Source organism: Desmodus rotundus, chromosome 3, assembly GCF_022682495.2.
Source record: "Desmodus rotundus isolate HL8 chromosome 3, HLdesRot8A.1, whole genome shotgun sequence".
In the NCBI taxonomy this organism is placed as follows: Eukaryota; Metazoa; Chordata; class Mammalia; order Chiroptera; family Phyllostomidae; genus Desmodus; species Desmodus rotundus.
The window spans coordinates 143,651,174-143,664,808 of record NC_071389.1 but is presented as its reverse complement, the minus strand read 5'-3'; the positions used below and the strand labels follow the sequence as shown (position 1 = coordinate 143,664,808).

Sequence of the window (13,635 nt, the reverse complement as noted above, 5' to 3'; positions counted from 1 at the left end):
TAAGGATAGTCTCCTACAATATATGCTATTTTCTAAAAGTTGTATTTATTTTACTTTTCACGTGAAGTCTTAATGTGCTTGGACTTGATTTTAGTGTATGGTGTGAGAGAAGGAAGAAATTTTATTTATATATATATATATATTTAAAGATTTTATTTATTCATGTTTAGAGAGAAGGGAAGGGAGGAGGAAAGAGAGGGAGACAAACATTAATGTGTGGTTGCCTCTCAGGCACCCCCCCACTGGGGACCCGGCCTGCAACCCAGGCATGTGCCCTGACTGGGAATCAAACTGGCGACCCTTTGGTTTACAGGCCCGCGTTCAATCCGCTGAGCCACACCAGCCAGGGCGAAATTTTGTATTTTTTCCACACTGCCTGAATTGTTCTGATTTTGTCTAATATCTACAAGGATAAGACCCATACAGAAATGTCACAAACATTCTTGGCACTTTGTCCTTCCATGTACATCTAGAATCTGCTTATGAAGTTCCTCCCATGAAAACTCCATTGGAATTTTGGTACTGACTCTATAGATCAATTTGGGGAGAACTAGTATCTTTCCAAGTTTCTTAGGTTATCCTCCTAGTCTCTTAATCTCGTTGCACATTGTTCCTTCTCTCTGTCTCTCTGAGCCTATTCTGGGTTATTCAGATCTATTGCCCAGCTCACCAGTGTTCTCATCAATTGTCTCTAATCCCTGTAATCCAGTGACCTTCTGAGTTCCTATTTTTGTATTTTTCATCTCCAGAAGTTCCATCTCCTTATTTTAAAAGTATCTGTAGATATCTTATAGTCCTTTATCCTTGTCCGTGTTTTCAAAGTTTTAAAAACCATTTCTGAAACGTTAAATTATTTATTTATATTTTTGATGGATAAATCCGATAGTGAAGTGTTCACAGGCCCAACTCTGCTGTCTGTCGTTTCTGCTGGCTTTTACTCACGGTGACTCGTGTCCTTGTGTCTTAAGTGAAAACTGTGTTTCTCCAGAGGGGATTTCTGTTTATATCTGAGCGTCACCTAGGGCTCTTCAGGACAGGCACTCTGCCATTACACTGTAAGAGAGTATCTATTTAATGTTCTCCTTTCTCAAAAGAAGCAACTCCCCGGTAGATACAAATGTATACTGGGAGCACTTGCTATCAGCCTTGTCAGGAGGATCACAAATTATTCCCACTCTGGAGGAGATGAACTAAGATAGTAAAATATCTTATAAATCAAATTCTTCACCACTTGTACCTACGTTCAACTTGAGGGTTTTTATTTGGCTGTGATGTGCCTCTAATAGTAAGTGTAGGCCCTCCTGTAGTTTGGTTACTAGACCCTCCCTGTGGGCTCTGCTATGCATCATGAATGTCGACAACGCATGATTACTACTCATTTCAGCCACATTATGAAACACCGTCAAGAAGCAACCCTACAGTCACAGAAATGCACAAACCTGTGAGGGTCATCTGGGTCACAGTTAGGAAGAAACTGAGTGATTGCTTCTGCCACTTCTTCATTTGATAAAACATCCCACAGTCCATCAGTCGCCAGGATCAGCACGTCATCTGCTCCATGCTCGTATCTGGAGAGATCGTAGACTCTTACCTGAAATGAACAGGAATACTCCTGCTTAAGAAGTGAGCACATCATTCCCCCTAACAGACTGGCTTTCTGATTTCCCTTTCCTTGTCCCGCCCAGCCCCGTGGTTTGCAGGTACGCACTGTGAGGCACTTGATTGTGCAGCAAGCTTTGGGGCCTGGGTAGCCTCCTCTGGAGACTTACAGTACAGACAGATGGGGCCCGACAGCTGGCCTTAATAGTTTGACCATGAAGAAGTGTAATGCCTGAGATGTAGCTGGAACACTGACTGACAGCAGATGCTGTGCTGTCCAGAAGAGCAGCCAGAGGCTGGCTTGCTTGCTTCCTTCCTTCCTTTGCACATCCGTTCCACAAACATTAATTAAGGGTCTGCTCTGGGCCAGGTGCTCTAAGCATAAAGATGAGCAACAGATTTCTCTTCGAAGCTCTCGGTTTGTGGGGGAGATAAGGCCACTCTAGGATCCTTAGTAGTTACTTTGTATGTTTTGGTGTATGACGAAGGAGGCACAGTTCATTTAATGCTCAGGGGTCTCCGTGATGCCTACATAGACTATCCCCTGGGGTAGGCTATAGAGAAGGCAGCAAATGTCACTCCGGGGCTCCCCACTTCAAGTCCTGGCTCACTGTGTACGCAATAACTTTGCTTAAGAGAGATTGCTAGCTCCCTATTGGGGTGTGCCTACAATGAATTTCTGTGATAATCTGAGCTCCATACGATGGAAAATGTTAAATAAAGGGAAGTGGGTAGAGGTGGGTGTTAGGTGGTCCAATCTTACGCTTGTAGCTAAAGAGCAGATTCTATCTGCCTTCCAGCTCCTTTGAAAAGAGAGGTTTCTAGGGATGAATATAACACCCATTTAATTTCAGGACCTGCCCTGTGTGTAGGATGCCAAAATTTCTTCAAGTACTTTCTGCTGGCCCCCAGAATGCAGAGATTTGAGTTGTTCAAGCTGAAGCTTCCCTGCCCACTACTCAACTGGAAATCTGCTGAACAGAATGGGTGTAGGCTGATAAATAGAAATATGTTAGAAAACATTCCTTTTTAATTCCGTCAAAAAACTGAATCCTCCCTTAATTCCACTACTCACATTTTCACACACAGTTCTCCAGTGCAGTTTCATTAGGCAACACGGAAATCCCTTTCGATACTACTCCCCAAGTAGTTTTTATGTAAATAATAAAAAGCTGGTCTCAACCGTACCCCCCAGGCACTCCCTAATTAACATCCTTTTAGGTTTTTTACTGCTCCCCTTTGTTTCCTGCCCTTTAGCCAATTTCCAAAGGATGCCAACTTTCCACTTACAACTCCGTTGTACACATGAACCTGTGATGCAGAACATTGTGTGGAAAGGCTTTCATGAAAATTAGACTTCCACGCAAGACGTCCCACTGCCTGCTCGTCCTCCCCAGCGGCAAGGGCTTCAAAGGATTCCAGCAGGCTCCGGAGTCCTGACCTCCCCTCTCTGAAGCTGTAGTTGGCCCTCCTTAGTCAGGCCACACTCATCTTCTCAAAGTTCCCTGTTCAATTCCTTAAATAGCTTCTCAATGTTCTGGGAAGCCTCACATCAAACTAATGGGCTCTGTGGCTCCCCGGGATTCAGAAATCAGGAAGTGAGTTTCTGCAGGGGAGAGGGGTTTTACACCAAGCTTCTCTGAGAGGACCTGGGGAACATGGTCAGGGCCTCCGGTGGCTCCTTCCCCATGCTACCATCTGCCAAGAAAGGAAGAGAAAGGCCACAACAGGAATCCTTGAGATTCTTGCAGCTACTCAGAGCAATTTAACTTGAGCAGCTGAGAGATGAGGCCCTTGTGGATCTAGCCGTCCTCTGGGAGCCTTCATTCTGTGTTTACTGAGCATTTACTATGTGCCAACTACTTCTTCAGGCATTGGAGATACAGCTGTGAACAAAGGCGACAAAGTCTCTCATCACTTCTAACCTAGTAGATGAGAGACAAATTCCAATGTCAGATGACAGGTACTCTGAAGAACAATCAGGCAGGGTAAGGAGAGTGACGACAGAGTCATTTTAGAAGGTGTGGTTTAGATGGGCCTCTTTAGGAACCCTCTATTTGAAGAGATCTGAACCAGTGAGCTGATTTCCTGCAGTTCCCTTCTCACGCCTCCCTCCCTCCTGGGGCCCATCCCTTCTCTGGACTGAGAGTGTGCCTGGCACCCTCTGCTGCCAAAGCAGCCCTGCAGAAGACCAGCGAGCCCTGGTCCTCTGCGGTCACCATCCCTTCACGCCCACTGGCACGGTATTTACCTATTCATACCCACCTCGGCTCACCTGTCTGTCTCATCCGCAAGGTCAGTCTTTCTCCAATTTTAATGTATTGAGGAATTGTCCTGTGCTAATTACATTACGATTCCAAAGGTCCACTTTTAAAAATTCTGATTGTGCAGCTCTGAGCCCAGGCATCAGCCTCTTTAAATACAGACCAGGGAATTCCAACGCAGGTAGGGGGGGAACTGCACCCAGAAAACTTACTGTGTGCCCTTCCTCAAGCACACAACCCCCTCCGCCACCTCTAGACAGTAAGCTCCTAGGGGCAAGTTCCAAGTTGTCGTATTTGTTTCTGTCACCACAGCAGAGCCAGGGCCCTGTACTTAGTAACCATTCAAACAGTAACCGAGGGAAGCACTTTCCTTGTTGGATGCTCACCCTTGTCCTGGGTACAGTGAACACCCCAGGAGTCAGTTAGCTCGTCTCCCCGCCACCCCAAGATCCCCCACTGGAAGCCAGAGATAACTGTTTTGCATTTTTTTCTGTGGGCCCAGCAGTGTCTTTCACAGTATAAATCATGATAGATCTGCAGGACACATTTGCTGAGACAAAGAGTAAACAGGGGACAAAGAGAGGAATGAAAAAACTCAACATAGGAGATCCATTCCGAAGACCCCTAAGCTCAGAGTGACCCAAACGCTTAGCTTGTTAACTCTAGCAGTCATGAAAATGTAACACTCTGACATTTAACAGAAGTAGCAGACTCGTTCCTTCTCCTCTCCTGTCCTCAGTGGAGCTGCTAACAAACAACCCTCAGTGTTAGGGAGGGAGCAGGAATGAGTGCCAGGCAGGGGAACACAGGAGCCTTGGTTAATGTGCCGCGAATGAGCCGCGTGCTGACTGCTCTTGCCGGGCCCTCGGCTCCAGAACACTGAGACCTCCTTGATGCCATCACCAGCCACCTATTTTACACAAGAGCCCGTGACAAGCAACTCTTTAATACACCACCTCCACTTAGTGGTCAGCTGCAGGCTGCTGTTTCAGCGTTTGTCTAATACACGTCCGCGTCTTTGCTCTATTACGGATGAAATTTCGGTGGCACGTTAAGAGAGCTCATGCTACTGTAAGCTGATGCTGGCTTCTTAAAACTACTTTTAAAAAGAATCCGTCAGTTCTTTCATTTGCCAAATCTCGGCTGCTTCCCTAGGATGCCCTCACAGCTTTCACATCTTGATCAGCTCAGAGGATTCTCCCAACATTCTTTCCCTTTTTACATCCTCAGTGAGCTCTGCAGCGCAGGCCCAGCTTTCCAGAGGAGCAAGAACCCGGCCCCTGCTACCAGAAGCCCTCACTTCCGGTTTCTGCTTCTCACAAGTTCTGGGACTTGAGACAAGATGAGACGATTTTCTCATCTCTGAAATCATTGTTTAAAAAATTGAAGAAATATCAAGGAAACTAACAAATACTGTACTACCTGTGTCAACCTCTCTCACAAAGCTGCTGTAAAGAGATAGGAGATAACGTGGAAGGTGGAAGGTAATTACAAATTCTAAAGTGCTGCACGTCACTTCTTAAGGCAGTGACCTCCGGGTGACGCACCCGAAAGTGACCCAGCTGATGGAAGGAGCTGAGTAAGAGCGGGCTCAAGGGACCTGGGGTTCGGCTCCAAAGGTCTCATTTAAAATAGCAGTGACCAGGCCTCTCAGTAGTGTTCCTGGCAGAAAAGTCAAGTCGTTCCCAAGGTAAAGGCTGCCATTGGGTCATAGAAAACAGAGTCCCAAGTCTTATACCCCTGTGGCCAACCCCCCAAAGCTCAACCTTTAGAACTTTGAATATGGCACTTGTACCAGAAGACAATAAAACTCTAGCCTATCTCTTTGTGGCCCTATAAACCAAGTAGAATATTTCAGTATTGGCATTCTGGCACCAAGACTGCATCCAAATTGTCTCCTGTGATTCTGTCTCCACTATATGATGTCAGGAAGCACTCCCTGAATTTGGTGGCAAAAGGCTTGGGGAGGAGACCCACCTCTGCCCCTTAGGTGGGCATAACCACTTCATTTATTCGCATTTCAGTCTATTGGCCCCTGCGGGGAATGCAGAGTGAAGTAATGGTTCATCAGACGGAGAGTGCCCAGGAGCAGAGTTGGACATCACATGCCTTACGTGTCAGAGCAGCAGAGGCCAGAGGCTGGGGTGTGAGAGAGGGCTGCGTGCTTGGCGGCTGTCCAGGGTTCAGTCCGGTTTGGCTAACGTGCTAGATTTCCGCTGGGAAGTGGTGAGGGATGAGGCATGACTTCTCAAATATGCAGTGTCTCCTTGTGTGAAATGAAAGGTCAGGACTAGATGGCCACGGGGGGTGCTCATGGCTCTAACATTCTCCTACTCTCTCATCACAGGGTGGGTCAGACCTTGATGCAACCAACCACATGACCTCAAAGTGTCTGACTGTAAATGAACCAAGGGACATGTAAGTATTACAACTATGTCGGCTGCTCATGCAACCCAAAGGGAGCTGGCTGTTTTGGCTGTGGGTATAATTTTATACTTTAAATATACCACAGATATGCTCAAGGGTTTCTTTTTTCTTCTGGAGTCTACAGACAAAATAAACATTTGACTTCGGAGGGTGGCTACCATCTAATAGCTCAGGAAGTTTCTAAAGCATCTAAAATGTTAGCTCGTGTGAAGAGCAGCCTGAAGGGCACCCAAGGCCTGGCTGGCCGCTAGAGCGTGGGCTTCCGTTTTCTCCACGGGAGCTTGGGGCTCCACAACCCAGGGAGGTCAAGAAGCTGCAGGGAGGACTGTGCACCTCACGTGGCGGGGGGCTCCCATGCTCCGTCCCTTTCTCTGGGCCTCCGGCGGCTTGTTCACCACTGAATCAGACGCTCCCTGAGCAATCACTGAACAAATGGGCTTGAATCTAGCTCATTAATCATTGGAGGAGTAAGTCTGTGTCTACCAAAATGCATCTCATTTACAGAGATACGAGTCGAAAGAAATCCCAGCCTGTGAGTGAGAGCGCAGGGGTGCATGCAGCTGGCCTGAGTTGTGTCAAATCCATTCAGGACACCAGCAAGGCATACACAGAGACCATGTGTCCCCGTTTGCCTGAGAGAACTTTGGTTTGTGCTATTTTATTAATCATTATTAGTGCCCCATTTGACTCTCAAAAATGTCCTGAGAGGATACATTCTATGGTCACCTGACGTATAAATAATGAAATGACTGCTGCTCTTAATTCTTCTAGCTGCTACTTCTGGACATCAGGATGCAAGTAACCACAGCACGTCACTACTTCCCAGGGCTCTTCCCAACGGCAGGTGTTCAGAGAGCTCGGAGAGCAGGTTACTATGTGTCTTGCCTTAGAAGAGGAGACACAATCATCCCTGCTATACTCTGGGACACTGTTGGGCGGCAAAGTCAACCCCACTGAGAGCAGTGATTCTGGCAGCAGGCAGAGGCCAGAGGCTGCCCGCTTTCAGCAGACCCGTGGTCCAGTGGAGAAGGAGGTGTGCGGGACTCTACCAGCCTGGCAGTGAGCCGCGTGCACTAAGAATGAAGCACGGACGTATCACCCACCCACTTCAGGGTCGTTAACTGAAGACCCTGCATCACACTGAAGGACGGCTTATGACAGTGTTATGGGAACAGTGGCCTTTGGAGCACCTGTTTCAAAATCGTCTGAAAATGTGAAAATTCCTAGGACCTGCCCCACACCAAGTGATTTAGATATTCCAGGAAATGGATACCAGGGGTCTGTATTTTTAAACAAAGTTCTCAAACTATTCTTAGATGCATTAATACAGAAAGAAAATACCGCATCTTTAACTGTAAAATTCAAATGAAATTATTTTTTAGGAGGACACCATAGGGAAATAATTTCCAATGAGAGGAAATGTCTGACATAGCATACAGTTTGGCTCCCTTTGTGTGGCTGTGAATTTTACGAGTCACCAAACTAATATTTTTTGGTGTGTGTCAAAGTAAATTTCAAACTTGGTTTTATTCAAATAGCTGGTTGGCAAGTCTCAAGCACTGCCCAATGGGAAGAACCCATGTAAATGACACACGGATGCATACAAGTGATTTTCACAGAGAAGTCTCTCCTGTGGAAGGTCAGAATTGAATAAAGCAGCTTCTACACCCTTCCTACATGATTCCCTGCCCCGAGACATGTTCAAAGTGCTGGTGGTGGGAGAGGATCACGTAGCTCCAAGTGGGTATCACCCCAACTGAGATGGTAGATACATGAGATGATGCAGACATGTGGGACTGGAGAGAATAAGAAAAATGCCAATAAATCTGATAGAAACAACATAGATTGGTAGTTACCAGGGGGTGGGGTGGGGAATGGACAGATATTGGTTAAAGGCTACAAACTTCAAGTTAAAAAATGAGTAAGTTCTGGGGCCTAAAGAATAGCATGGTGATTATCGTTAACGATACCATATTATACACTGGAAAATTGCTGGGAGAGATCTGACATGTTCTCACCACAGGAACCAAAGGGTAATTACGTGGGGTGATGGAGGGTTACCTAATGCTATATATGAGTGTACCAACCCGGTGTACACCTCGAACTTACACAATGTTGTATGTCAATTATATCTCAAGAGAGCTGGAAGAGAAAAGGAAACTGCCAAATACAACTGCTCAGACTATCGGCACCTCCTCAGATGGAACTCAGCGTTTCCCTGTGCACAGGAGGACCCATGGTTTGGGGGGCTTGAACTTTATTCATTCTGGGGAGCTCTTTAAGAAAAAGAATACATACGCCCTGGCTGATGTGGCTCAGTGGATTAAGTGCGGGCTGAGAACCAAAGGGTTGCTGGTTCAAATCCCAGCCAGGGCACATGCCTGGGTTGCAGGCCAGGTCCCACAACAAGGAGCACATGATAGGCAACCACACATTGATGTTTCTCTCCCTCTCTTTCTCCCTCCTTCCCTCTCTCTAAAATAAATAAGTAAAATCTTAAAATAAAAAGAACACAGAAATAATTATGAATACAAATTTAGATACTAATGTGAATGTTTAGTAAGAATGAGAAAAGAAATTGCATCAAGTTACAGGAATCTTGAGAACTGAGGTCCCTTTCTGTTGAGAAATGCTTACAAAAGAAGTAGTTCCTGATTGTAACCTTGCTTTCCCTCTCTAGAACGTTCTACCACCCCCAGCAACAACCAGGACTCAGTAATGGCTGGTATGAGTGAAGGGCCCTGATACATAAGTTCAGTTACTTTCTTTGTAAATCTGCTCCTACATTTGAAGCTATATTTCCTTTCTTAATTAAATAAACAGTTAACTCATCAACTTCTATTGGTTTGCACTGGAAAGATAGACAATCATTCCTTTTATCCTCAAGACCTTGCAGCAGGGAGGGCTCTTCTACAGGAAGGTGGTGGTAGAGTCCCCGAGACGGCCGCCACCAATTCCTTCCCTCGGTACACGAACCCGCTGCTCCTCCCTTTGACAGGTGGATCCCAATTCCCCTCTTGTCAAATATGGGCTGGCCTCATGACTTCCTGGACCTCTGGGATGTGGCAGAGACGTTCTGGCACTTCTGAGTTGGTCTTACAAAGCCTTGTAGCTTCTGCCTGGGACTCCTAAATCACTTGGTTCTCAGGATGTCTTCTCTCAGAATCCTGCTGCCATGCCATGAGAAGCCGGAACCAAGGGGGAGGCCATGCGTAGCTGCCTCGCCGAACTCTCAGCTGACAACCAACATCAACTGCCAGCCATGTGAATAGGCTGTTTGGAACTTCTGGTCCATCTACTCCCCAGATGACTCCAGCCCCAGTGGACATCCACTGTGACCACGTGAGACACTCCCAGAGAGAACCACCCAGCTGAGCTCACTCTCAGGACTCAACCCACAGGACTTTGAAAAATGATGATAAATTGTTCTGTTAAGCTTCTAAGTTCTGGGGTGGTTTATTTTGCAGCCCACAAAGGCATTGTATTGTGCTGTAACACTGCCCAGCTCCCTCTCCCTACAGGATAGGTGATACAGGACGCTGGCCATTGAGCCCCTCAGAGATTTCTCCTTGGTCCCTACTTGTCCATAAGCAGCACTTGCTCGCTCTGCCCCGGATTTCCTGCAGGTGGGAAACTGGGGGCGGGGCGAGGGGAGATGACTGCCCACAGCTGTCCTCTGGGTGAATTTTATTTGAGGGCTGGAGGAGGAGAATAAGAAGTCCATTTTGGTTTTAAATCCATGGTTTCTCATCTAACTTTATACTAGTTATAAAGTTATTTTCATCTGAGTGCTAAGTCTTTTTCCCCTCATTGGTTCAGAAAACTCAAAAAAGGCACGGAATTATTTTTCCTCTTCAGACTACAATAAGCAACAGTCTTCCTTTCTCATAGGCTAAAAAGCAAAGTTTAATGGTTTTTTTTAAACGTCACTCCACTTCTTTAAAACAAATCTGCCATCAGTTCTTGTTGCATTGTTTTTTGTGTCTCTTTTGAAACGTCTCTCAGATAGTGGCCTCCCTGTCTGCATCCCCTGCCCGCCCGCTCCCCCCATCTACTTGCTGTTATAGGCGAAGACTCCTACTGCCACCATTATTGTGCTGCTCCCCCGCTAAAGACCTTATCGACTGCTCCGGTGCAGGTCCAGGCCCTCCACGATAATTAGCTTCACTATGGCTAATAGCCCTTCAAGCTAATCTTCCAAGTTCTAGGACCCTGTAAGGCACGTTTTACTTCACAGCAGACTCACTGCTGCTTCCTCCTTTTTCTTGTGCTCCGCATCTTGCCCATCCTCAGATTGCACAGCTGTCTCTCCCTTCTCTGAATTCCCCTGGTCTCTGAGGCAGCAGGGATCACAGGCTTTATGGCTAATTATTCTTTGGCTAGTCTCACCCCCCAACTGGCCAAAAACTCTCATTCCCTGAGGACATCTTCTCCAGTGTTCTATTCGATAAACACTACTGGACCCTTCACCCCTATGTAAAGAGCCAGGGAAATTTTGTGGTTTCAATGGAATGTGAAGAGAAACTAGGAGCTAGTAGTATTTATTATGCCAGGTTCTGTGCTAAGTACTTTATGTATGTCACTTGTTCCTTAGGTTCTTGAGTATAACAACCCCACTGCCCTCTCTTTATGGAAGAGGAAGCTGAGATTTAGGTAAACTAACTTTCTCACGGTCACCCAGCTACTAAGGGAAGAGACAGAGCTCGAGCCAAGATTGATCACCAGTCTGAGCTCCTAAGCACTACACCACACCGCCTCGTAAGGTAAGGGGTCTAGGGAATTTTTTTTAGAACAAGTTTTTCCTCTTCTGCTACTCAAAGATAGTTACTGCTGTCATTTTTTGAAAACTTCAAGATTTACATAAACATAGACACGTATATGTGTATTCATACACATAACCTTCTTACCTACTTATGATCACACTCTTTGTATATACAGTCCTATTATTTCACTTCACGTAGTGCAGCCCTGGTCCGCGCCATTATGCACCAATACTACTTCTCACAGATTGGCCACACCATAGAGTACACAACAGAGTAAAACATGCTCTTTCCCCACGTGGGATTTTGGCTGGGGACAAGAAAAGCTACCAAGAATCAGAAGACTATACATGTTAAGGTGACAATGTGAGATCTTAAATATTGTTCCTGTTTTCACGGGAGACAACAGGGGAGTCCCTAGCCAAAGAGTTATTCTCTCTTAATATGGAAGTCAATCCTGGGAATGCCTTCCAGAAGCCTGTGGGGAAGGACGACTTGAATTTACTGACCACATGGCAGGCCTTGTGCCAGGCAGTTCCGAGACCTGCCGTCTGCTTTTCCCAGCACCGTGTCCACACGGGCATTTTTCACCCCACCTGAAGGGAGGCCAACGGCAGGCAGAAGTAAGGGGTGAGGCCACGGGTAATGCTGGGGCTGGACTTCAGATACTGGAGCGTAAGCTCTTCCTTCTATTTGAGAAGGCTGTTTCTTTTGGATAAAAGGAAAAAGAGTATCTCAGTGAAGAAAACCAAGAATGAGCTCAATGAGTGGACTGGAGTTACAAAAAACAGCTGCCCGGAATCTGTAACACTAAGGAGAGGCAAAACACAGCCGAGAGAACAGCGGGCTTCTCGTGGTCCAGTCCGGCAGGGGTGGGAGGAGGGGACTGCTGAGTTGAGGACAGGGTGGCTTTGCAAACTGGCCCCCATGCAGCAGAAGACCTCGTTCTTCTGAGAGCTCAAAAGGGGGCTGAAGGCATCAGCACAGTCTCAGAGTGGAGGCCGGAAAGCATGAGTAACAGTAAGAGGAATCCTAGCTCCAGGGAGGACCTGTCAGGAGCCAGAAGGGGGCGTGGAGCACAGAACATCTGCAAGTTTGGGCTGCGGGCCTGAGCCAGGCTGTCTGCATCGTTCTACAGGACAACGACGTGTATGCTGGGCTGGGCGGGGCTGGGCGAGCTGAAGAAAAGACGACGAGGAGGGTCTGGGCTCCAGTGCCTTTAGTTCACAAACCCTTTCTTCTCCACTTGAATTCTTTTGGGACTGCATGAAAAGGGTAAATGGTGGTGAGGGGTGTGCCCACTTCCCCTCCTCGGGGAGAGGCCTACAACTCTTGCTGCTACATGACAAGGTGCTGGGGCCATCGGAGAGCCAACCTCCTCCCACCTTTGACCCACAGGCCTGTGCTTGGCTGTGGGTGCCTCATGTGGAATTCGGTTCTCTGCCAGGACGCCCAGCCGTGGCCCTCGGGAGATCTGAGGGCGGCTCAGCAAATCTGGCGGCTGCTCCTCGGGTTTGGCACACTTGAGGTTTTTCCAGCGCCTTGTGTTCAGCAAAACTGAAAATGTGTTTGGCTAGAAACCCTCCTCTAATTTTTAAACCCCTGTGCATTTTTTATGTAAATTTGATCCACATGGTTTTGATTTATTTTTATTTAACTCATCGAATTGAATTAGGAGCTACAAGGATGAAGGGAACAATGCTGATTTCCAAGAAGGTTTCTGAGCCTCTTTTCTTAGAACTGAATCACCTCTCCCCCACCCCACCATTAAAGCTACCAGACTAGACTGAGCTGGGTTTGAAATTTAGAACCCAAATGTGAAATAAAGATCCATGCTTGGCAAAGACCAAGCACAGCACAGGAATGTTCTTAGGAAGTCACAGTTAGAAAGCCAGGGTGGGGTGGAGTAGGGGAATGAAGACAGGAAGGGAGTCGGTTATTCTTCATCGGATAGTTCAAATCAATTTACCTGGCCTCCCGGGCTCCTGGCCAAGGCCCCAGCTGTTTCGCTGGGGCCTGACTTTAACGCTACCACCCAGGGCTCAGAGTTTCTGTCTCAGGACTGGGGATGAGGGTCCCCTGTACTTTTTCCTGCATTTCTCCACAGCAGCCAATTCAAGCTGCTCCTCCTCTTCCCTTTAACTTCCTCCCCCCTTCTTGGATCTGGCTAAGGCCTCTCCATCTGGAAGCATTTAAAATGTACAATTTTAATCTCGTGCAAAGGAATATTGGGATCTATGCTACATGCCCATTAAACTAAATTATAGGTACACAATCTTATTTTGCACAATTCTGTCTGGCCTAGGTTGGCACGCGCTAACGGCCATTACTGTCTTTCCCAATTACGTCTACTACACCATCATTTCCTATAACTTAAGTCTAAGGCAGTACTTTTCTGAAAAACTGGCCACTGAGGCCCCAAGGCAAAGGTCTCTCTTCAGAGCCCCTCGAACCAGATCTCCGTGGGTCCCTCAGTCACTGTGCAAAGAAATTTCCTTGAACGCGGCTTCTCTCCCCTGTGCGTACTGATTGAATGATATAGATCTTGGTATAAGTACAGTCTTGCTGCTGAATAACTGTACAGG

General features: G+C 46.9%; 1 protein-coding gene across 1 annotated transcript in view; it reads right to left on the bottom strand.

Moving 5' to 3' along the window:
* Positions 1-13,635, bottom strand: part of PPM1H (protein phosphatase, Mg2+/Mn2+ dependent 1H) — a 234,503-nt gene that overhangs the window by 16,583 nt on the left and 204,285 nt on the right. Inside the window, exon 9 of the mRNA XM_024576478.4 lies at positions 1,440-1,591. Coding sequence (XP_024432246.1) covers positions 1,440-1,591 — 152 coding nt within the window. The remainder of the gene's footprint in view (positions 1-1,439; positions 1,592-13,635) is intronic.